Source organism: Patiria miniata, unplaced genomic scaffold (genome assembly GCF_015706575.1).
Source record: "Patiria miniata isolate m_02_andy unplaced genomic scaffold, ASM1570657v1 HiC_scaffold_26, whole genome shotgun sequence".
NCBI lineage: Eukaryota > Metazoa > Echinodermata > Asteroidea > Valvatida > Asterinidae > Patiria > Patiria miniata.
This window is the reverse complement of record NW_024037065.1, coordinates 6,859,061-6,885,675: the sequence shown is the minus strand read 5'-3', so window position 1 is coordinate 6,885,675 and position 26,615 is coordinate 6,859,061. Positions and strand designations below refer to the sequence as shown.

Sequence of the window (26,615 nt, the reverse complement as noted above, 5' to 3'; positions counted from 1 at the left end):
TTGTCTTCTCTCCACAGGTTTCTTCAGGCTTGCGAGCTGCAGTGCCTAGGGCGCTTTTGAGGAATCCTTGGTTTCATAACCAGAAATGATTAATCATAACAATAATAATTATTATTATTACCCTGGATTGGACATTTGGGAGACATCCCCATAGACTTGTGCACAAAATTGTTCAAACTTAAATGTGCCCTATCCCAATATTCCCTTGTCCTTTTTCCACGAATTTCGGTATGTTTACTAATTAGACCACGAGCAACAAATATAACCTAATTGCGACGGTAAAATTGTGCCTCTAAAGGGGGGCTGTGACATTGGGGAGACATGAAAATGTCTCCCTAATGACCGATGTCTCCCATCGTGCGAAGAAATTACGACAACGTGTCTCCTTAATGGTACCATTACGCGTATAATACTTGCAAGTCGTCGGACAACACGGAATATAGAGTGTTTATAAAAAACCTTGTCGAAGGACAAAACCCGATGTTGAATGCAAGTTACAATAAAATGGTAGAAAAAAACCTCCTAATTTATAGTCAAGTTACTCTATCTTCAGTATGCTTCGTTTCTCTAGTTCTTCCATTTCCTTGAGGACGTACGCCACGCTGTATCGCAACTCATGGAACTTAGACACGGGAACCTATAAAACAAAAATGAAACAAAAAATCGGTGTAAAAAAAAGGAGTTTTCAATTCAGAAAGCATCACCCGACAAAATAACAAAATGAAATAAGAAAGAAAGAATGTGAATATTAATTTGTGAAAGCTAGATTTCCAGTTTTGTAAAAAATAAATTCGGACTTCGAAATGTTTAATCTGTTGTAATTTTGAAATAAATTTTATTTTAAGTAAATTATTACGACATCAAGGGCTTTGTAGGAGGTGAGAGCTGTACGAATTAACATTTATCTATTGAACTCTGAGTTGGACAGCAAATTCAAAATTCATTTCATGTGATCTTCATTTCTCTCTTTTTGTTTCTTCACGGTTATGCATTTTTATCCCCCGGGATTTCAGGCCAGACATGGGGATATTGCGATCGCGTATTCCTTCTGTGTGTCCGTGTGAGTGTGTAAACACCGGCAATCGTGGACCTAGGACAAAAGGGTTAGGGTACAAACAAAATGTCCACGATTGACCGATAGTCCACGATTGAAAATCGTGTACAAAACCAATGAGAGCTGTTGCTAAACAGTTAGAGTACAAACAAAGGAATGAGGATTACGGACAATAGGGGGTCCACGATTGCCGGTGTTTACAAAGATGGGAAGGCATTTCATTCACTGTGTGGAATTCGGAACATAAGAGGTCCACATAAACCAGGTAGCAGCGACGTTGTGTGGACTTGCCCACGTCCACACAGTGTTTCCCCCTCTCTCTGGAAAACAGATTTAGAGGCATTTTGGGGTTAGGTTTATACGTGGCAAAATGAAGAGAAACACTAAAGGGAATCACAGAAAAATTTGGGTTGAAAGAGTTTTCACAGTGTGAGTAAAATGATTGTTTTCACAGGTTTTTCTTAACCACATGAAAACAAAGGAAATGTCCACACTTCTTATGTAACGTAAACGTGGGTGGCCATGTGTGGGTGAGCGTGTGTGGGTGTGTGCGTGTTAATGTATGAGTGCATACAATGAATGCACGTAACTGTTTTGAGGAGAAATCAAAACAACAAGACGAATGAAAGCATAGAGGAGTTTTTCGAAGCACGTTTCCTTTGTTTACTGACACAGGAAGTCTTACATGGCTAGACATATCCAATTATTTTTTTAATAAACTTTACATATTTTATTTTCTAAAATGTCTATTCATTCTTTGGTAATTTTTTTTTTTTTGGGGGGGGGGTGTGCAGTGGTGTTAGCTAAGACTGAAAGTACATCAGAATGTTATTTGTTATTTCAGAATGATTTTGTTGTTTTTTCCTTCCATTTTCATTTGGGAGGGGGGCTGAGTGAGACCGGCAAGTTCGAAGCAAAACACTTCTTTACAAAGCATTGATCCAAGAATTGTAACTGTATATTTCCCTGTAATAGTGTTTATTATTGTCTGTTATATAACCGACATACAGATCCTTGTCATTTGATTGGTGGAACTCACATCACGTGGCATTCGTTATTGCTCCCATTCATGCCGCGGCTCAAAAAGTACTATCTGCCCATGGGGAATGGGAAATACTATTCAACAGTTAGGATCATGACGCGGTATTTGTGTGCAAATGCATGCTGGTGTGCGCGTTCAGCGTTGCGCGTATTGTTCCAAAGAGCCAGCGCTACAGCGTTGGGTTCAAACATTTTCATGAAGGGGTGGTTTGGAAGAGAGAAATACATTTTCCTCCAGTTTTTATTTGAAATATATCAAATGACAAGGATCTATATGTCAGTTATATAAAACAAATATTGAGTGGCTTGAAATTGTGAAATGGGAGGAATATTATTGCTCGGTAAAATCTGGACTTTTCCAGTTCACTTGGCTTTGCCTCATGAAATGGAAAAGTCCAGATTTTACCTTGCGATTATATTCCTCCCATTCCCACTGAGCCACTCAATATTTGTATACAGTTACAAAATGATAATTATCATTATGCAAACACTTTTAATCTACATGTAGTCATGTAATATCAACAGCAATAATGTATGTACCGGGTACTTTTACTTAACAATATGATATATGTGGTGTGTACTGTGTAGTGCCACACTTTCATAATATCTGTTGGGGTCTCTGAAGAAAAAAGCAAGCGTGCACTTTTTTTCTCTCTTATGCAAACACATCATATGGTCATATAATAATAAGTGTTTCCTTTGATAGAATTTTTTTCAGCTCGGATTTGTCTAAACTTTACTTTACTGCATATTTACAAGTATTCTGGGTTTGTATTTTGTTCATTTGTCTAAACTTTACTGCATATTTACAAATATTCTGGATTTGTATTTTGTTCATTTTTTTTTCTCATTTGCAAGTAATGTATGTATTAAAATGAATTAAAATTCAACTCCTTGCCTTATGTACTGTGTACTGACCCAACAGTTTAGGGTTGTTCGTGTTTAGCAGAAAACAACAGGTTTTTTATTTTTTGGCCTTATGAAACCGTACTTTGCCTGATTAACCTGAACTCTTACATATCAGCTTCACATAACTCAAATAATCGAACTTTTTCATCAGCGTTACATAACTCAAATAATCGAACTTTTTCATTAGCTTTACATAACTCAAATAATCCAACTTTTTCAATCAGTCGGCCTCTGAAAAAATGTTGCATTCCAACTTAAAATAAAAAGCCTCTACTGGGTTGCACTGTCTTTGGAACAGTTATATCATATCACCAGTTCTACATGAACTGCAGATGCCCGCAATAGAGCTTTTCTAATTCTCAAGATGAATCAGTGATGGAGCAGTAAATTCCTTTTTTTTTCCAATCATGGATGACGTTAGCAGCAACGTACTGCACTGTTGTATAATAACATCCTTGATTTTTTTTTTTAATGTATACGTGTACAGTAAGAAAATTGTGTAACCTGTCGTATGTGTAGTACTTACATATAGCAGGAATTAAAGGGAAAATACAACATTTGCAAACATCAAAAAATAAAACTACCAAATCATTTTGAAATACCTTGCTGGACTGTTAGTGAATGACAGTGTAAAGCATCCTGTAAAATCATGGCACCTGGTATACTGTCATTTTCAAGAAAAGTGGTATTTTTGTATCAATTTCCAACGCTGGTCGGCCGACCAGCATTGGAAAAAACTGGCTTTTTTTTTCAAATACTGGCCCCAATTGACCATCACACTTGTTTGCAATCGATTACACACCTATGAACGGGTACAAACCAGCTCTAGACTGGTTCCCTGACCTTACAATTCCCCAATGTATGTAAACTGCTCTGTTTCTTCTTATATGGAGTCAGGGAACCAGACTACAGGAAAATGATTGTTTTTCTTGGGATTTATAGCATTTTCGAACCCAAAACCTCAAAAAAGTCAGTGTAACTATATTTGCTATATATTTCCAACCCCCCAATTCCATCCATTTCTGAAAATTACAGCAAAAGCAAATGATGTATATTCCCTTTAAGAGGGGAAAAAAATGTACTGTCAAGCAAAGTTCAGGACTCGTCAGGATACGGTGTGGTTAAGAAATTAAACAAAGCATGGTGTTACATGTATGTTGTGTAAGTGTAATTAGCTTGATCACATGTTACAAAACACTTGTAATTACACTTGATTTAACACGTGCATTGACAGTGCCTGAAACCGAAATTACATATGACTTTTTTTTTGCATAATTTTCTGCGTCTGACTGTTCCAAAGGAGTTATTCCATAACTGAACAAAGGATATTGTTGTGAAATTACAGGTATAAGATTTAAGATTAAGATTATCATTTCAATTACATGTATTGATTGTAAATACTTCAATGCGTAATACCTGCATTCAGCAACCAGTGCATATTGACAATCAAATTTCGAGTATTCTGTATTTTCGGGACAGCCATAAAAAATCGACTACTTTTTCTAAATTGCTATTTCTCTAGTAATACAAAAGTTAACCCCCAAAAATAACACAATGAGACATTGACCGAAAACAAGGGTCCATGTTTAGTTATTAAATTATCTATTCACAAAGCCGATCTGTTTGTGCCTAAAGCAAAACCCTTCTTTTTCAGAGGGTTACAGACGTCCATAAAAAGGAAAAGGAGGTTTTTTGGGGGTTGGAATAAAACATACAAATTGAAAATTTATTCATAGAAAAAAAAATAACTTAAATTTCAAATTATTTTTCTTCAAATTTCAAAAAATCTAAATCAAATTTAAAGTTTGTCTCCCCCAAGTTTTATTATTGAGACTGACCAACGACAATATGTACAAACATGTAGGCACATAATAGGAAAAGTTTCTGTCAGGATTGAGTTGAAAAATATAAAGTTCTTTACAAAACAAAATCTAGGACGGCTTCTGAACTCAAAAATGTTAACCTCATTTGCTAATCTTGCAAGAATGAACTTCTGGGGTTACTGTCAGTAACCCCAGAAGTTCATTCTTGCATGGTTAGCAAATGAGGTTAACATTTTTGAGTTCAGAAGCCGTCCTAGATTTTGTAACTGTGCGTTATAATGAGGTAGGGCCACAAGCATTTCCAAATATATAGGAAAACAGATATAGAAATGTGGCCTTAATATAAAGAAATTAAATTCCAAATTGATAAGTATGGGGGTCATACTTTCTGGACCATTGAAAAGACCATAATTATGCTCAATTCTGAACATTACAAAACAAAATCTTGCACTGAAAATTTTAATAAATATCAGACTGTAAGGATTCCTGAAGGAAGGTCATTTGTTAATGATCCTGTCTCTGAAGAATCCCCCAAAATATGAGAAACCACAGAATTACTGAAATTTCGTAACGTCTAGTTCACATGGCAATGCGGTCAAGGTGCATGCAGAAAACAAACTACATAACCGTCCAGTTTTCTAGCACAAGACTTTTAAAGCTGTAGTCCATCATTTGCAGCTATCCGAAAAGTAACTGGCGTAATAATTGTTGAAAAACATACTTGTTAGTAAGGGGACTAAACTCCCTGTGAAATTATTCTGTCTGGCAAGCTGTCATTTTGAAGTAATCAACGAAAGAAGGCCTTTCCAACAGTGCTTCTTAAGACGCATCGTAGGAAATTTAAATTAGTAGTTTGTTTTGTTATTCGGCGAAGCGCGCAAGCATTGGCACGACACACACGCACGCGCGGTTGCTAAAATTCATCGGATCAGTGCGCGACATCGTGTAGCTCCAATCTGCTCAGTGTGAACGCGTCTCGGACGCTGAATTCAGGCCCAATTCAAAACATGATTCAGCAACTTTTGATTTGAAATTGAGATCCTAGAATGCTGTTTTTCTCGGAATATACAGCTGACATGCCTGAAGCTGAGCTGAAACTTCATCAGGTTAGTTGTTCAGTACCCTTCTTTAGATTTTGAGCACTTTTATTGCTTCAAACGAGCAAAATGCGCAAATTACAAATGATGGACTATATATTTAACACAAGAAGAAGTGAGGCTAACCACAAACTAACTGGGCCAAGTTTCATGGACTTAAGCAGTTCGCGTCGGAGGACGTGATAACACGCACTGGCTGTTTTTATACACAGGCACGGCTGACGGGTTAAGACATCAAAACTGTCTCGACTCGCCTCCGGGTGATGTCTAAACACACTAATCCCTCGTGCCTTTTGTACATACACACACACGAAGTCCGTGAAGTCTGTGGAGGCGGACCGTGTGTTGATCTTGAATTGGCCATTGTGCACGGCCTATTGTTATACAACTTACGCCTCACTGCACACCCCAGAGTATATTGAAACATATGAGTTTCAGCAAGAAATAGTACAAATACTGTTGAAATGACTCTTTCGAATCAGTATTTGTGGCGTTTGACTATATATCGGAAGTTGGCTGGAAAATTTGGCCTTTTGTGAAAATATTAATTTTCTGGAAAAATTAATCTCGGCGCGAAGTGGCTAAAGCGGACAATGTTGCTTAGAAAATGTATGAGCCATTACGTGTGGATTGAAGCTTATACGTATGAAATTGAACTTAGAAAGTATTGGGGAGAATAATAAAAACAATAATAATAATCGGCATTTAAGAAAGCCCTTAATATTTAAAGGGAAAATACAACATTTGCAAACATCCACAAAAAAAAAACTACCAAATCATTTTGAAATACCTTGCTGGACTGTTAGTGAATGACAGTGTAAAGCATCCTGTAAAATCATGGCACCTGGTATACTGTCATTTTCAAAAAAAGTGGTATTTTTGTATCAATTTCCAACGCTGATCGGCCGATCAGCGTTGGAAAAAACTGGCTTTTTTTCAAATACTGGCCCCAGTTGACCATCGCACTTGTTTGCAATCGATTACACACCTATGAACGGGTACAAGCCAGCTAGACTAGTTCCCTGACCTTACAATTCCCCAATATATGTAAACTGCTCTGTTTCTTCTTAAATGGAGTCAGGGAACCAGACTACAGGAAAATGATTGTTTTTCTTGGTTTTTATAGCATTTTCGAACCCAAAACCTCAAAAAAGTCAGTGTAACTATATTTGCTATATATTTCCAACCCCCCAATTCCATCCATTTCTGAAAATTACAGCAAAAGCAAATGATGTATATTCCCTTTAACTAAATCACAGCGCTTACAGTATTATTATTACCCCTGATCATTGGGCCAATTAAACATTCCAAATACCATCTCAGCTCGCTGGGGAGTATATAGCTCGATGCTGTCTGTTAGGCGCAAGCAAGCCAAATCAATCACATAACCATCTCTGCCCTCACAGGTACCCATTACTCCTGGGTGGGGAGAAGCAATGAGTGACAAAGTGCCTTGCCCAAGGGCACATGCACCATAACCCCGGGCTGGACTCGAACCCACAACCTGCAGAATTACCCGCAGACCACGAATTCAACGCCCTTAACCACGAGGCCACAGCAGAACCAACCCATCTGCTCCTTACAAGGTTAGCGTCCCTTAGCAAGACACCTTGCAACAATAACCCCATTCAATGGTAACATTGTTACATAACCACAGACAATTAAAATTGTTACATAACCACAGATAAAAGTTAATTTCAATGAATATTCATCAGTCCCTCCTTGTTAGTCCACACGTATCCAAAAATGACAAGGACAGTTTGCCTATTCCTATTGGTCGAGAGCTCATCAGGGTTCTAGAGTTGATCAAATGGCATGAATGGCCTTTAACATTGTAGCCACAAGAGGGCAGCATAGTCTTTTAGTGATGGATGACTGTGTGTGCTATTGTACAAATACAACATGGTTTGTCGGGAAATAGTAAAAACTAATGAAACCCAAGGTGTTGGATGATTGGGACTATCTCCCCAGGGGTCATTTGTTTTCACTATTTCCCTGCAAAATCATGTTGTATTTGTTTTACTATACCTCATAAATATTCATCAGGCAGCTGCGGTATTTCATTTATCCATTCCACCATGTTTTTGATCGTGCAGTATTTGGATAAAGTGAAAGATTATTTTAATTTAAGGAGACGGACAGAATTGGAATTTGATTTTGTGTCATTGAATAACATTAACATTCACGTAAGACACTGGATTTATTTTTATTGTGTAAAATTTCACCCACTTCCTCCTCGGTTAAAATCGCAAAGCGAGCACCACCGGTCGCCAATTTGATGTACGCCGTAATAGACTGGCACATGCAACTGTCCTCACTGGTTTTCTCCACGGTACACATGTAAAGCACATGCGTCGTTGGTAAAGAGATAACACAGTACTGGAACAAATCTAACTGCTGCGACCCAGGTGTGTGATAGTACCTCCCTGTTTTTTGCGCGTCACACGCTCGTACGAAGACGCGGGATGATAGTAAAAACTTTCACAGGGTTGAGTTGCTGGAATGGACCAATGAAATGACTCGGTTGCCTGATGAATATTTATGAGGTATAGTAATTCCCAATATACCCTTGATATCATCAAGGGTGCATCTCTAGGGTGTAAAAAAACCCAACATGTTCCACACTACAACAGTCAACAACTGTTCAAATGGGAACTTACCTCAAAATTGTGAATGCTGCCGTTACTTAATGTCGTCTCCATCAAAATGGTGGGCTCCAGAACTCGGTTCAATGCACTGAAAGTTCAATTCACAGAAGGGAGAAATATTGAAGATTGAATCTCAAGTACATGTATGTATGTATATCCAGTTCAAACAGCTGGAATTAAATCAGTTTAACAAACCTCCCTAAATGAAAACAAAACACCTAAATGAGAACCCCCCCCCCATATAAACCACAAAGGTAAACTGACTAGGTGCAATACAGGGTGACCCCCCCCCCCAAAAAAATGCAACCCTGAAACATTTGCCTTTTTTCAAAAACATAATCCTTGCATTTTTATGTTTTGGATACCAGATTGAAGCCGAGAGCTTTTTCATTCAAATACTGGGAAAAAATCATGAAAACATCACATGCCTCATGACTGAGAACTGAAACCGCTCAGTCTCATGTCTGGCAGGAAAGCTTAAAGAGGTTGTGGAATGCTCGAAGATATTTCCGTCATTTTTTGGGTATATGTAGCCTATTAGGTGTGATGAAATAAAAACAACTATTGTTTCTGTCATAAAATGAGTACAAAAGGTACTTTTGAGGGCTGTTTTTCAAGTCCTGTCATGCCTGTTTCGACCCGAACGTGCAATTTGTGTAAAAGTCGTCGTTGCGGGCAGCAAACAAAACACAGTAAATCGTGACGTAATAAACAGGACTCCCGATGCAGAGTAGCATAAACGAGTCCTGTTTATTACGTCACGATTTAGTGTGTTTTGTTTGCTGCCCGCAACGACGACTTTTACACAAATTGCACGTTCGGGTCGAAACAGGACCTGAAAAATAGCTCTCAAAAGTAACCTTTGTACTCATTTCATGACAGAAACAATAGTTGTTTTTATTTCATCACACCTTAGGCTACATATACCCAAAAAATGACGGAAATGTCTTCGAGCATTCCACAACCTCTTTAAGATGATCAAACGTTATTGCATATATTTCTCGCAAAGTGAGGTACATGTACAACCATTTATCTGTTTTGACTTATTGGCAGGATATAACACAACAACTGTTGACTACTTTGATGTGGGATATGTTGTTTTTAACCCCCTTGGGGCACACAGCACCCTTTGCCTTCGCCTTGGGTGCTACGCGCCCCTCAGGTGTTAAAAACGCCATATACCAGAGAAGTGTGTTTCAACAACAATGAGGTTTTGCTTAATTTGCATCACAGACAGGGTACTCGCACACAGAGCCCACAGAAAGTCTGGCTTGGTGCCATCATTTGTTTACCTTGTGGAGATGCCGACATCCAGCCTCCATCGTAACCTGTCGAGGGTTGGTAGCCTGCTGCGGTTCTTGACGAGGGCTGCCTCCAAGGATGATCGCCTGCAGACAGAATGTTCCCAAATTTCTCGTCAATAAACTTTTTGAATAGAGTTGCCAGGACAAAACTGCCAAACTCAAGTTGACATTTATCGAGATGTCTTAAAAGTAAAATACTGAGAAAAAGGCCATTAAAGTTTTGATTTTTGTCTTCGTGAAAGTGAAAGATTGCAATTTTTTCTCCTTAAAAACGCTTTTATTCCACATATTTTAAACTACCAGTGTATCTTTAACATATGTGACCTATTCTGTCAAAAGCAGATGCTTCTGGGCAGAGGCTGGGCCAAAAAACGCTGTGGGGTGATATTTTTGGATTTTCTAATTTTTACATATTTGTAATCCTGAACATGTCTTATATATAATATCAAAGTTTGAAACCCTAATTTGAACTCTAAGTATAGTATTTTTGATGATTTGTTAAGGTATATCAGTTAAAGAAATGTCACTTGAAACAGGTCTTAAAATAGACCCCAAACTTTAACTGCCATTTTCTCCGTTTTCTACTCTTTGACACGACGAACCCCAAAATAGCATAACTTTGCCCAGGAATGACCGGTTTCAAAAATTGAACCACCTATTAAAAGGAAAATGTACATTATTTTAACAATAAGCAAAAATCTCATTTTTGACCTATGCCCAGAAAAGTCTGATTTTGACGGAACAGGTTACATATTTGTAGTAGACATATCAAAGATTACAAATATGAATAAATCGGAAAATCTGAAGAAAAAAACATCCCACTCAGTTTTTTTGCATTTTCCTACACTACGGCCAGTGCCCAGTTCTGTCTCATTTTGCTAGAACGCCTCACAAATTCCTCCCTTAGACGCACCATTTCTAATGGTCCCTATTTTGTGAAAGGCATTCCCGTGAAGTGTGCATGGCCTCACAATGAGCGATCGGCATTCGAGGGGGAGAAAACCCAACACAGACAAAACGTACAGTGAAAATTGACACTTACTTTGCACCGTACACTGCACTGCTGAAATCAGCCACAAATTCCTTGGGAACTCTGAATATAAACACGACAAAAAAATATAAAATGCAAAGTAACATTTGGTAATTATTTCGATTCTTTGGTCTCGAACAATTTTTTCTGAGAACAGCGCTGCGTGTGTAAGTTAACATATTGCAACTGCTCAAATAACATTTTTGACAATCTTTCATTTTTTAGATTTACAGATAATATACATGTACAACATTTGCTTTTGCTGTAATTTTCAGAAAAGGATGGATTTGGGGGTTGGTTTTTATAGCAAATATTATTACACTGGCCTGTTTAAAGTTTTGTGTTTGTAGATGCTGGAAAAACCAAGGGAAAAAAATGCAGGTTTTGTAGTCTGGTTCCCTGACCCTACTTCAGACAAAACAGAGCAATGTATAGACGTTAGGGAATTGTAGGGTCAAGGAACCAAACTAGCTGGCTTGCACCCATTCACTTGGTAAATTGGGGGAAGTTTTTTTTCCAAAGATGGTCGGCTGACCATCGTTGGAAATTGATACAACATTTCCCCTTTTTTTTTGAAAATGACAGCTCACCAGGTGACATGATTTCACAGGATGCTTGAGACTATTATTCACGTACAGTAAAGTAAGGTATTTCATAATAATTTATTAGGTTTGTTTTTTGATGTTTGCAACTGTTGTATATTATCTTTAAGTAAAGTTACTATTAAATGCTTCAATAAATGGGATTTTTCTAGCATTTGACCCGGGAAAAGGTGTTATTCATTCAAAATTTGTTGCATTTTAAAGGTTTCAAAGAGTTGGGGTTAAAAACAAGTTTGGTAATCTTTTTTTTTTACGCAATGACAGAAAACCCATACACTTACCTCAGTTCCTTTAAGTCTTCTTTGAAGATCTAAACAGAAAGGGGGAAACCATCAGAATATTACTGCTATTTCTGTCACCTTGCTGTGCATTTGGAAGATTTCCATACTTCCTTAATGACATGTGCTTGGAACGCACCGCACACATAGGCTACAACTGAGTGTTAAAAGACATATAGTATCAGTTGCTCTTCATGCATTTTGTTCGTTTTCAATAATACACCACTCAAAATCAAAAAAAGAGTGTTCTTCAAAACTCAAACCTGCAGTTTCAGCTCAGTGGATATTATAACGTTTGAGATAACAATGAAAAGTCCATGCATAACCTTTCATCACGAAACTCTTTATTTCCAACGATCAGTCAATTCTACTAGCAAACAGGTTGCACCGCGCCTTTTCCACGTATACATACAATTTTGTATACATGTTTGCCAGTATGGAAAAGGCGCGGTGCAATCTGTTCACCAGTATGGAAAGAATGCAACGAATTGACTGATTGGAAAGATTTCCATATACGAAGTTCACTCAACACCCTGTGTACAAACCCTATGAGATTGGACTGAAAAATTCTAAGTGTTTTCTAAGAAAATGCTTGTCTTGTATTTTCTCACTGCTCAAATTGACTTTGATGACATGAAATTACTATCTGGGGGCTTGTTAGTCAATACAGAGGAAAATTAGTGAACTTCGCATATGGTAATCTTGCCGACTGATTGTTGGAAATCACCTACATTTCTTGATTACTCCTTAAATGACATCACGATTGACTTGTGACTAACTTATGATTGACTTGTGACTGACTTACGATTGACTTGTGATTGACTGGCTTAGGAGTGACCTGTGATTGACTGATGAGAGACTCGCGATTGCCTTGTGATTGAATAATTGACTTGATTGAATAAATGACGTAAGAGTTGCAGTCGACTCCTGACAAGTCAGTCACAAGTTGATCACATCTCAATCATTAACTTGCGAACGATGCAATACACTTGTGCTTGACTTACAAGTGACTTATGAACAACTTGTAATTGTGATTGATTTGTGAATGATATACATGTATGTGATTGAAATGTGATTGAGATGTGATTGACTTGTGATTGACTTGTGCTTGACTTACAAGTGACTTGTGAACAACTTGTGATTGACTTGTGAATGATGTGACTAAACCAAGGCTTGTGACTGACTTGTGAATGATGTAATACACTTATGACTGACTTGTGAATGATGTAATACACTTATGACTGACTTGTGATTGACTTGTGATTGACTTACAAGTGACTTATGACCAACTTGTGATTGACTTGTGAATGATGTGACTAAACCAAGGCTTGGGACTGACTTGTGAATGATGTAATACACTTATGAGTGACTTGTGATTGACTTGTGCTTGACTTACAAGTGACTTATGACCAACTTGTGATTGACTTGTGAATGATGTGACTAAAGCAAGGCTTGGGACTGACTTTGAATGATGTTATACACTTATGACTGACTTGTGATGGACTTGTGCTTGGCTTACAAGTGACTTATGAACGACTTGTGATTGACTTGTGAATGATGTGACTTAACCAAGGCTTGTGACTGACTTGTGAATGATGTAATACACTTATGACTGACTTGTGATTGACTTGTGCTTGACTTACAAGTGACTGATGACCAACTTGTGATTGACTTGTGAATGATGTGACTAAACGAAGGCTTGTGACTGACTTGTGAATGATGCAATACACTTATGACTGACTTGTGATTGACTTGTGCTTGACTTACCAGTGACTTATGACCAACTTGTGATTGACTTGTGAATGATGTGACTAAACAAAGGCTTGTGACTGACTTGTGAATGACGTAATACACTTATGACTGACTTGTGACTGACTTGTGCTTGACTTACAAGTGACTTATGACCAACTTGTGATTGACTTGTGAATGATGTGACTAAACCAAGGCTTGGGACTGACTTGTGAATGATGTAATACACTTATGACTGACTTGCGATTGACTTGTGCTTGACTTACAAGTGACTTATGATTGACTTGTGATTGACTTGTGCTTGACTTACAAGATGACTTATGACCAACTTGTGATTGACTTGTGCTTGACTTACAAGATGACTTATGACCAACTTGTGATTGACTTGTGAATGATGTGATACACTTGTGACTGACTGGTGATTGGCTTGTCCTTGACTTACAAGTGACTTATGAACAACTTGTGATTGACTTGTGAATGATGTGACTAAACAAAGGCTTGGGACTGATTTGTGAATGATGTAATACACTTATGACTGACTTGTGATTGACTTGTGATTGACTTGTGCTTGACTTACAAGTGACTTATGACCAACTTGTGATTGACTTGTGAATGATGTGACTAAACCAAGGCTTGGGACTGACTTGTGAATGATGTAATACACTTACGACTGACTTGCGATTGACTTGTGCTTGACTTACAAGTGACTTATGACCAACTTGTGATTGACTTGTAAATGATGTGACTAAACCAAGGCTTGGGACTAACTTGTGAATGATGTAATACACTTACGACTGACTTGTGATTGACTTGTGCTTGACTTACAAGTGACTTATGACCAACTTGTGATTGACTTGTAAATGATGTGACTAAACCAAGGCTTGAGACTGACTTGTGAATGATGTTATACACTTATGACTGACTTGTGATTGACTTGTGCTTGACTTACAAGTGACTTATGACCAACTTGTGATTGACTTGTGAATGATGTGACTAAACCAAGGCTTGGGACTGACTTTGAATGATGTAATACACTTATGACTGACTTGTGATTGACTTGTGCTTGACTTACAAGTGACTTACGACCAACTTGTGATTGACTTGTGAATGATTTGACTAAACCAAGGCTTGGGACTGACTTGTGAATGATGTTATACACTTATGACTGACTTGTGATTGACTTGTGATTGACTTACAAATGACTTATGACCAACTTGTGATTGACTTGTGAATGATGTGACTAAGCAAGGCTTCTGACTGACTTGTGAATGATGTAACACTTATGACTGACTTGTGATTGACTTGTGCTTGACTTACAAGAGGACTTATGACCATCTTGTGATTGACTTGTGAATGATGTGACTAAACCAAGGCTAGTGACTGACTTGTGAATAATGTAATACACTTATGACCGACTTGCGATTGACTTGTGCTTGGCTTACAAGTGACTTATGAACGACTTGTGATTGACTTGTGAATGATGTAATACACTTATGACTGACTTGTGAGTGACTTGTGATTGACGCGTGACAACAACTCTCATGCAGAACGCATACCTCTGGTTTCAACGACGTTACAGGAAGCCTGAGTGCGCATCTTAGTAGAGTGCAGATGCCAGCAAAGACTGTGCCGAGCACTTCCTGGGAGAGTTTGTCGCTTGCAAGAGAGGAGAATGTGCTTTCCAGAACATCATTGCCTTCAATCAACGACACTGCGGCTGGAAAACAATTACACAATAAAAAATGTCTTTAGATGAAAAGGCAAAAGATGATGCCAATAAGTGAAAGAGCTGAGAGGGATGGAGGCTAGGTGGGGAGGGAGGGGGGATGCGTAGGCCTGGTTCAAATACTGGACTGGCTCAAGTTAACGCACTGATACAGTGAAATTAAAAGTCAAGTAAACTGAATCGGTGCCGTGTTTGGAAAATGCACATGTTTGGAACACTTGGAACTTGTACCCGATAATGTAGAACTTTGTCAAATTTTGATTTTCACATTTAGACTTTATTTGTAGTTTATTTACGCTTTAGAAGCACACTCGCCCTCTTTAAAGCGATGGAAAAGAAGTCCTGCCTTTTTCAGAAGTCTCTTTTTGTGTGTAATTTCTAGGTTCGTTTGATCTAAATTCCAGCATCGAAGCGAAAGCTAATAAGACTCGAGTCCCAAAAATATAAGCACAACTTTGCGAAAAGTATTTGCAATGACTTACGGTGCAAAATTTATGCTCACTTCGCTTTGCGAATAGCAGTCATGTACAAATATACAACGTGACACAGACTCCCACCTCATGGTTCTAGAACGCACAAAATACTATCCAGGAACTAGATTTTTAAACACAGTTTCTAATTCGCTGTTTCATCATTGGCCTGATTCGATTTCTTATAAAGCTCTTGGATGCGAACGCTGGCTAAACTTATGGCCTCCTTTTATAAATTTTGGTATAAAGTGTTCAAATATTCGTGACTCGAATTGACTCGAGCTAAATATTTGACTCGACTCGACCTTTCGACCTAATGACTTGACTCAACTCAAGTCACTTCTTTAAAATGACTTGACTCTACTCGAGTCACTTCTTTAAAATGACTCGACTCGTCTCGAGTCACAAAAATCGGTGACTCGTTACAACTCTGATGTTTTTCTTCAGTGACTTATCAGCCATCAGAAAGTGATATGTCCTAAAAAGTGAAATTTAGCAGGGAAAATATTGAACTATTTTACTGAGAAGATACTTCGACATTTTCAGACAAGTCTCATCATACGGTTTGTGCACAGCCACAGGTTGATGCATGGCCAGATATGGGGATCTTTTCCATGTTCCAAGTGTGGCCTTTATTTACGGAGGTAGTCCAGTAAATTGGGAGTATTGCAGAATACCCCGCCATTTGGAAATACACCCCTAAATTCTCTGGCTACGCGGTTGGAATCACTGGAAAAGAAACAATTCAAGTTCATTGCCAGCTACACGGATACTGAGTGGGGGTCCATTATTTGAGAACGAAGCAACACAAAAGGAATGGGAGTTGCTGAAAAAATTCTAAGTCCAAACCAACCACCCTGTTGCCGGCTACGCGGATACGGAGTGGGAGTCCCCTTGAATATATGCTTGAGAACGAAGCAACACAAAAGGAATGGGAAATTGGCCACATTAATTTATTGACTAGGGAGGGGGATAGCCCGACTGCGTCTGGCCGTACAGTACTATCGCAAGCTCTGTAGTACGGCCAGACGCCCGATGCTTCCAAAAAGACTGAATTTTTTTGGCCGCCGATGTAGCGATTTTGCTACATCTTTCGATCGCGATTTTCTTTTCATCCAGGACACAAATTTCCAAAGTTAAGGTTCGTAGTCGTAGAGCAACTCATACCTTTTCGAAAAAAACGTTCTTTGGTCTCAATATTTCCATCCATCTGGCCACAAGACGAATTTCAGTCATCAGATTCCACAAATATCGTCCCCCATGCGATCCCCCATGCGATTTAAAAATGGCGGCCGCGCTGTAATGTATGCATTATGCGAGCGCGCTTGGGCAAGATAATGAATATGCATCATAGTTTATGACGTTTGTCGGACACTCAGCGCGGCTGGCCATACAAACATAGAGGTCATGAACTAAATAATGCATATTCATTATCTTGCCCAAGCGCGCTCGCATAATGCATACATTACAGCGCGGCCGCCATTTTGAAATCGCATGGGGGATCGCATGGGGGACGATATTTGTGGAATCTGATGACTGAAATTCGTCTTGTGGCCAGATGGATGAAAATATTGAGACCAAAGAACGTTTTTTCGAAAAGGTATGAGTTGCTCTACCACTACGAACCTTAACTTTGGAAATTTGTGTCCTGGATGAAAAGATAATCGCGATCGAAAGATGTAGCAAAATCGCTACATCGGCGGCTAAAAAAATTCAGTCTTTTTGGAAGCATCGGGCGTCTGGCCGTACTACAGAGCTTGCGATAGTACTGTACGGCCAGACGCAGTCGGGCTAGGAGGGGGACAGAATCTCCCAATTCAACACACGCCCCTTAATTTTTCTACTGAGACCGCAAATATAAATAGCGCCCTCAATAGATTTGCCTGCTGGGTCGTTTCACCAAAATGCTTCCCGTTACCTTTCAAAAGCTTCCTGAAAGTGTCTTTCTCCACATTCTTCAGGCATTTGACCATCATCTTGACCTCCATTGGTGTCCGCGGTCCTGTGAAGGGGGTCCGATCGGACGACCCGATCATCTGTGAGCCAGACATTTTGGCAAGAAAAACTGCGAACCCTCCCCCGAAACTCTAAAACCCAGGCCAGATTTGTGCAGTCGGGTGCCTTCGCATATCAACACGCTTTACATATAGCTTTACGTACATGTTAGCAGAGCTACGTCTGGGATACAAACTTGAATTGGCGTGTAGTAAATGCATACATAAAACAGTCGTAGTACGATATAAACTTCGTTGCAAATGAATGAACAAAGTGAAAGGAAACGGATGTTTGATGAATGTTTATACTACAGCCTGTACAGGGATGTAAACGTGCTGCACACACGAGCTCGCAATCACAGGTTTTTCTGGTGCGCTTGATGACCAAAATTTATTAAAGAGGTAAGAATAGTGTCGTGTTGGGTTATTAAAGTTCTATAGTATCAATCACGGAGGAAGGAAAGTCCTATTGAGTCTGTTAATAGGCCTCGAGGCTCGCGCTCGAGCAAGTTGAGCATGCCATGGGACTTGGGAGTTGATTCATGGGTGTTTGTGTTTGTTGTGCCCATTCTTGAAAATCACGCATTCTCGAGAATGGGCATGCACATTCTCGAGAATGTGCAACTGGATCCTTGCTCAATCTTGGCAAAAAATAACTCTTCCAGATTGAGCGCACATTCTTGAGAATGCGCGACAAGATAACGGTCTTGTCGATGCCGAGCACCGGCTGCGCTTGGCAAGTCTAGCGGAAAAAATTCCATACTCGGACGTCACTTTTTTCAATTAATTTTCTAGCGCCAAAAGTTACATCTTTTATGGTTATTCCTCTACTTTCCCTCCTCTACTCTCACCCTCTCCTTTCCTTAATTTCTATTTATTAATCAGTCAGTTGCTTCATCGGGATTCGAACTTCTGACGCTTGCTTGATACACGAGACTCTTAACCGCTAGGCCGCGCACGATCGCTGTTGCAATAATCAATCTTTGAACGTATTTGAAGTATCCATTGAAATTAACTAAATATTCATGAGAAAATAAATATTCATAATGACGTATTGCACTATCATTGGCAGGCTCATGCGACGTCATGGTTGTTGATGTCACGTGTATAACGTACAGCTGTCTTTCAGCCACTACAATCAGTTTTGACCGGCTGCTTTAAGTTAGTTCTGCACGACGTATGCATCCAAAATGTGATCTAAAAACACATTTTTAGTAAATTTTTTTCACCTTAACACAGCTTCCTGGATCCCTCTTGGTTCAAAGAACAAGGTGAGGTGACAATTAATATGTTTGGCAGCAGATAAATTGACATCCGAGTATGGAACTTTTCCCAGTCTAGCTAAATCCTCGTTCACTGATTCTCAATAATTATACTGTTGCAACGCAAGGCGCTGAAAAGTAGAGTGGATATGATAAGTAAAGGCGTATTGATATGGGGGGGGGGGGGGGGGCGGGGGACCGGGAAAATATAAGAGACATAATAATACTAGTGCAAAGAATTCTGATTTTTGGGATAATAAAAGTGGGGGGGGGGGACGTAAGAATGAAGAATGTGAAGAATGAGAATGAATACTGCGACATCCCATAGTGCTAATGCTATTTCCCATTTAAATTGCCACCAATTTATTGTTCACATCCCACCTAGCCCGACTGCGTCTGGCCGTACAGTACTATCGCAAGCTCTGTAGTACGGCCAGACGCCCGATGCTTCCACAGAGACTGAATTTTGTTGGCCACCGATGTAGCGATTTTGCTACATCTTTCGATCGCAATTATCTTTTCATCCAGGACCCAAATTTCCAAAGTTAAGGCTCGTAGTCGTAGAGCAACTCATACCTTTTCGAAAAAACGTTGTTTGGTCTCAATATTTTCATCCATCTGGCCACAAGACGAATTTCAGTCATCAGATTCCACAAATATCGTCCCCCATGCGATCCCCCATGCGATTTCGAAATGGCGGCCGCGCTGTAATGTATGCAATATGCAGGCGCGCCCGCGCAAACTCATGAATATGCATAAACAGTCTGTGACGTATGACCTCGTGTTTTTGGACGTGCGTGCGGCGGGGCCGTACGTCCAAAAACACGAGGTCATACGTCACAGACTGTTTATGCATATTCATGAGTTTGCGCGGGCGCGCCTGCATATTGCATACATTACAGCGCGGCCGCCATTTTGAAATCGCATGGGGGATCGCATGGGGGACGATATTTGTGGAATCTGATGACTGAAATTCGTCTTGTGGCCAGATGGATGAAAATATTGAGACCAAACAACGTTTTTTCGAAAAGGTATGAGTTGCTCTACGACTACGAACCTTTACTTTGGAAATTTGGGTCCTGGATGAAAAGATAATCGCGATCGAAAGATGTAGCAAAATCGCTACATCGGCGGCCAACAAAATTCAGTCTCTGTGGAAGCATCGGGCGTCTGGCCGTACTACAGAGCTTGCGATAGTACTGTACGGCCAGACGCAGTCGGGCTAACATCCCACCATAACGTCGCAGAGCTGGATTCTATCTAGTCAAAAGAGTAATTTTGGCAGCTTCTGGACATCGTTTTTTTTTTGTGGCACGCATATGATACATGCAGGGACTTGTAACTTGTCTAGCCTAAACAAAGCACTTCCCAGACTAGTTCCCAGTCCTCCGTTATTACAAAACTTCCCATAGTGGACAGAAAAAAGCAATAATAACAGGTTTAATTTGATTCAAATTATCGTAGTTATACGAGTACAGAAGCATAGCACATTTTCTTTCCTCTTTATATGAATTGTTTCCCTTTTAACCGCTATACAATTCATTTAACATAATTATGTCGTGCAATGTTTGTTAAGATTGGGCAAAATTCATAAATTGTGCACGTGATATTCCCACCCAATCTTAAGAATGAGCGCTCATTCTTAAGAACGCGTGCTCGTTCTTAAGAATGGGCGCTCATTCTTAAGAATGCGCGCCCATTCTCGAGAATGTGCATGCCCATTCTCGAGAATGCGTGATTTTCAAGAATGGGCACAACATGTTCCTTCCTCCTACTCCTAGAACTATGAGGCTCCACGTAGTGTACCTTCCTCCGTGTATTTCATTTAAAAAGTTACCCATATTGAGTGTGCTTTTTTGTACAATAGTACATAGACAACAACTTACCTAATTTGGAGTTTCGCTCGCGCATTTTGTCAACTCACCACAGTAAAACCATGGTTTTGTTGTGGATAAACAAACACGTCTTGCTACCCGGCATTGCTAGCTAATTCTACCTCCATGGTTTATTTTACTCCTAGAACTATGTTGTGCACATTCTGTCCCACAAATCTTTGCGCAAGCGAAACTCCGAATTGGCTTACAATTTTTGTATATCCTCGAGTCACCATATTTGATGCAGATAACGCTCGCAACGTGCGCGCGCTGTCCAACGCTAATTGAATGCGAGTGCGTCAAAGCATTCTTTGTTTTAGGTGGACTGACAATATATTTGACATTATCAGACAATAGGTGGCACATTAGCAGCGGCTGTAGTCGCAGCATACTTGCGGACGCGACAAGATGATTTTGTTGACACAACGATTTTCGGGATTTTACCGACAAAAACAAATAATGGTTGGGGTGTCTTCCCCCCCCCCTCCCCCACACACATGCACCCATCCAGCCCCCTCCCCCTCCCCAAGCAAAAACCCTGCCACTCAAAGTTTGAATTCCAAACATGCCAAATGTTTCAGGTGTTTCATTTAACTCTGTTTATTAAAGTTGTTAATAAACAGTTTTTCTTCCAGGCTCTTTGAAAAATGAAGGAGGCCAGGGGCTTTTTTTTCCCTTCTGTTTTATCTTCCCAAGATGGCAGGCTTTTCAACTTAGCTTCCATTTTCTCAACTCTTTTGCAGAATCTACAAAATTGTGGCCTCAGGAGCCATATGCATCTCTTTCTAGTAATTTTGTTCAAAACAAATACAAATTATATTGACAAAAATATATTGCAAATGTATGATTTAAAAAAAAATTGATGCCGGTGAAAAAAAGGAAGTGGGCAGGAACGAGAAACTGTTTAATTTTTGATTTGGCCCAAAATGGCTCTTCAACACAACAGTCCAAGCTACTGGCTTCGAAATATGATACTTCGTTGTTTTTTTCCAGCAAAAGGAAATAGCTGTGTTTTTCGTTGTGAAGGGGTTTTCCCGGTCTTATGTCCTGGCACGCCTGGTGTTTTTATCCTGTTGATTTTTTCGAAACTGATATTTCCTTCCTTGCCATCTGTTTACTAAATTTATTCTTGAAGGAGGAAAGAGAACAATTTTAACAGTTGTGTAATTTCTCTTCATAGCCGGAAAATTGGCGATCGTAGGAACAAAATCCACTTTTAAATGAATTGACCTTCCAATCTAGTTGGCAACATTAGGCCAAAAAAAAAAGTCTCTGGTTTCTGGTATGGAGCTTGCCCAAAAAGTGGTGCGGCGACACGGCTTTTTTTTATGCTTGAAATGTTGGCTGATGACTGCTAATGGTGCCGGACTAAACTTAGTGCAAATATATGGGAGACCAGAGAGGCCACATAAAGCTTATTCTCGATCATAACCCCATCTAGAAACACGTTAAAATTGTGCAGCAGCAGGATTCCAGTCAAACCAGTGAGTTTGGCGGTTTTGAGACATCATCTTTCATTGAAAAAAAAAACTTTTTCATTTTGCCGACGCGCATGGCTACGGCGACGCGCGCGCATACCAGAAACCGGAGACTTTTTTTCTTTTGCCTTAAGAACGTACAAAATGATACGGGCACGTCATAGATAAAGGGCAGGGTTTTGAATTTTTGAGGGAAGCTTGGGGGCAAAATGACGATGGCAAACGACAAAATGCAACATGAAAATAAAGAAATAAAGAAAGCATTCACCACTTGATGTACCCTGAGCATGCAAGTCGCGCTGCACGGCACCAACCCGCTCATGAATGTAAACCATGCAGGAAAATTGTAATTTCTCCCCCCAAGAAACTGCTCCAAAATTAACAAAATGGTGTCAGCACATTGAGAGAAGTCTGCTTCAGGCTGACAATGTCATTCCAAAAAAAAATCTTGATTCAAATTTGATTGAAATACAACAGTGACCCCTACACTATATCGCCGAAAATTTAGACTGAATTTGTATTTTGTTCTAGCCGGTCTTGATCCCGGGAAAGCATGGTCGAGCAGCTACATTGCTAGAATAGGGTTCCCCCAGCTTCAGAAAAATCATGGAGAGTCAGGGAAAATGAAACTATGGTCATGGAAAGTCGTAATTTTGTCGTGGAAAAGTCATGAAATGTCATTTTAAGATTTCTGTGGCAGTAATTGCAAGGTCTTTTTTTTTGTGGCTACCGTAGTTCTTTGTTGAATGCAGGCATGGCATGCCAGCACTGCAAGTCTGTGGGCAATGAGGCGTTGCCTTTATGGAACCATACTGGTAGGAACTGGGAATAATAGACTGGGCGTTGCCAGACTACAAGTCCAACACCATGATAATCAGGAACCATGAAGAGATGTGGGAAAATACCTCCGTTTTGTGCAACACAATGAACTGTCTAGTGGACCCTATGAATGTGAAAATATTCAATTTTACCAGAAAGAAAAGAGAAAAAAAGTGTCCACTGAGTTGAACTTCAGCTGAACTGAGCTTCATCCTGTGTTCAGAAGTTAGAGTTTAATTAAGGCCAAAAAAAACCACCCTAAAACAAAAAAGAGTTGTTTCCGTTTACATTTTCAAAAAGGAAAAGGTCGGTAGGTTAGTTTTGTACATATGGGAATACAACTGGACAAGTAAAAATATTTATAAGACGGCACTTTATCGCATACTTTCAGTTACCGGTACTGCATACTTGTATTTTGGGGTATTTTTTCACTTCTCAAAACTATACGTTTGTAAATGAATGAAATTTCAAAACATAATAAAAAGTTATGAACAATGAAAATAAAATATCAACACTTAACCGTCTATTCACCCAAATTTTTTAGGATCGGTAGGGTCACAGCATAATTTTTTTTTTTTGGCCTCATGATATGTATGATGAAAAATAATTGTGTTCTTGTTAAATTCCTCCAGCATTTTTACTTGCATTTCATAGGATACATGTACATTGTAGTTAAGTTTCAGTTATGGGAAATACAATCAGCTATCAAATAATTTCACGCATGCATGAATGAGTAGATGGTTCAACTCAATTTGTACTTTTCATGCATGACGTCCCTCAGTCCTGTTTGTCCTACAAAAAAAGGGCTTATTCGCTAAACCAAGATGGCCGAATAAACTCTGCATTGAAGGTAAATTTCTGGTGTTCCCTCATGTTTAATAGGGGATATTTTTACATTGTTTGTACCGTATGTAGTGCTCCAACAGTAGCATCGTCCTAATGTACAGTTGGGACATGTACAGTTGGGACTGCCCCACTGTAGTTGGGCCACTGCTATTGTTGGGACATACCGGGGGGGGGGGGGGGGGGGGGGGCACTTACCGTATAGTGTATGTTGGATGTAATATTCTTGTTGCTGTCTTAACAGCCAACCTACATGTACCGGTACATGTGCACAGAAAGCATTATCAACTTGTAAGAATTTATTGGTGGTTGCTTGACGAAGCCAAGAAACCCACAATTTTTCTTTATTAGATATCATGTTTTTTTTTAGTAGTGGCTGAATTTTATCCATAGTGCTGGACTCTTTTATAGAGATTCTTGCTAGTTTGAAAGGGGTTTCCTCAAATGCACCACGTTGCATATGAATTATCTCTCATATACACTGCGTTGCATATGTTGTAGACATGTGAATGAAGGGTGTCTATAGGGCCTGCGCTTGGCAACAGAGAACTGCAACCTCTCAATCTCATGTCTGGCTCACAGTATTCAAAAGTTCAGCTGCAGTGATTTATTTTGTTACTTTGCATGATAAATACCCAAAACAACTGTTGACTGCTGTGATGTGGGATATGTCCTTTTTGACCCCTCGAGGTGCCCAGCACCATTGGCCCTTGGGTGTTAAAATAATGCCATATCCCACATCACAGCAGTCAACAATTGTTAACTTAGCGCCACATTATTATTATATTCAATCTACATACAGTTGCATCATCGCACATGTCACGTACACAAGCCAGATGTGCACTCACAGAACACTAAACTTGTTTTTACTTGTTGCTTTTCATACAAATCTGAAATGTCAACATGTAAGGGCAGCCTTCAAAATTGATTACGCGAACTGTTCGCGAACTTCGCGAATATTTCCAGAGCTAGCCAGTTTGCGAACTTCGCGGAGCTACTCATCCATCCGTGGTCAAGTTAATGAGGTAGCGCGAAACTTGCGCCTTTGTTATGTTAATGGTCGTACTGAATAATTCACAGCACTTGCACGTCTTATTATCATAACGCGAAGTCAGCGAACATGCGTGCCGATGTATTTTCCAGAGACTGTTCGCAATCAGTGTCCAGAAGTAGCATGTGAAATGTCGATTTTTTTATTGCAGGAATTAGTCAAACAACCGAACGGATATTTGGACAACTTTCTGTTTTGGTATTATATAGATGTTTCGGTATTATATAATGCAATCACTCAATTGTCAAAAATAAAGTTGAAGGAAACACCAATTGTCCAAAAACAAATTAACGTAAAAACACGAAAGATCGTTTTAAAAGATCGTTTCAAAAACTTTTCTCTCCATTAAGTGTAATAATTATTTTGATTACTTTTTTACAATACTACCCGGGAACCTAAATTACGGTATTATGCTTAACACGGTTCAAGTAAATGAAACATTAAATGATTGAAATACATTGTACATGTAATTATTTTTATTACCTTCGGTTTAAAAATGAACCGAAAAAGGTTTGGAAAGAAATGCGAATAAACTGAAGACAACTGTTGATAAACTCTCTATCGGGAAGTACAGAAACTGTCACTCATGAATTTTTACGAAACCCACACGTCACTAAAATATCCTTGGCAACATTGTTACTATAGATATGCCTTGCGCAAGACAACCTATATATGGGATGTGTGGGCGGGTCTTATTGTCTATCAATCAAATCAGTTTGGCGCGAACGTTTCCCAGCTCATCTCATTGGTGGTGAAATGTCGTCATGACGATAAACCTGTCTGTCTTGCGCAGCGCCGGTGACAATTTCAAGTTCCCACGCCCTTATATTTTGGCGAGTAGCCAAACTGACCAGAATCCTTTTGCGCCAGACATGACAAAGCATGCGGGCGTCGTTTGGAGCTGCCGACGGCTGTTTACTGTACAGGTTGTATCAGGCTACGTAGCTACGCGGAGTTCGCGAACCTCAGCTGTGCTGCCGTCGTGTTCCCCGTGCCAACATACATCGACCAACGTATAAAGGTTGCATGGGACCTGACTTCCAGCGCAACGTGTGCTCAGATTAATAATGCCCGTTCCTTTGGGTCGAACTCCTGACTCATACTTTTTGCCTCAGAAGTAGGGTCGGTCAATCTACCATCTGTAGGATAGGTTTTTTTTAACATATAATGCAATGAAAATAACTTATCACTGATACTAATACCCAACTCACAAGTGGACGGTAGTCCACTTTCACCAGAAATTAATTATACCCAATGCCAACTCTTAAAGGCCAGTCCGAATGTGAGACAAGACTAGCAGCCACTTCCCCTGCGTGTCCCGTTCCTATACTTTCCGTATTACTTTCTTTGTTTTTGTAAATATTTTCTTTCTTTTTGTAAAAACATGTACTGTATTGGATGAGTATTATCGGGCAGAACGGTCTGGATGACATGTTATTATTGGGCCTACCCCCCCCCCCCCCCCAATCGTAATTTCTGGAAAACTTGTTGCATTTGTACTGACCGTACACATGTAGCTCCTGTGGAATATTTTTATCCACAAATGAGCCGAGGCGAGTGTTG

General features: G+C 39.6%; 2 protein-coding genes across 2 annotated transcripts in view; one reads left to right on the top strand and one right to left on the bottom strand.

Moving 5' to 3' along the window:
- Nucleotides 1-325: 325 nt before the first annotated feature.
- Nucleotides 326-17,916, bottom strand: LOC119733795 (COMM domain-containing protein 5-like). Its single transcript, XM_038207162.1, has 7 exons — nucleotides 17,650-17,916; nucleotides 15,092-15,252; nucleotides 11,790-11,818; nucleotides 10,919-10,969; nucleotides 9,865-9,960; nucleotides 8,585-8,660; nucleotides 326-637 (listed from the first exon to the last, which is right to left on the bottom strand). The coding sequence occupies exons 1-7, from the start codon at nucleotides 17,780-17,782 to the stop codon at nucleotides 539-541; spliced, it is 645 nt and encodes a 214-aa protein (XP_038063090.1). The 5' UTR covers nucleotides 17,783-17,916; the 3' UTR covers nucleotides 326-538.
- A 90-nt stretch (nucleotides 17,917-18,006) lies between these two features.
- Nucleotides 18,007-26,615, top strand: part of LOC119733794 (sorting nexin-25-like) — a 39,319-nt gene continuing 30,710 nt past the window's right edge. Inside the window, exon 1 of the mRNA XM_038207160.1 lies at nucleotides 18,007-18,127. The gene's annotated coding sequence lies outside the window, so the exon portion shown is untranslated. The remainder of the gene's footprint in view (nucleotides 18,128-26,615) is intronic.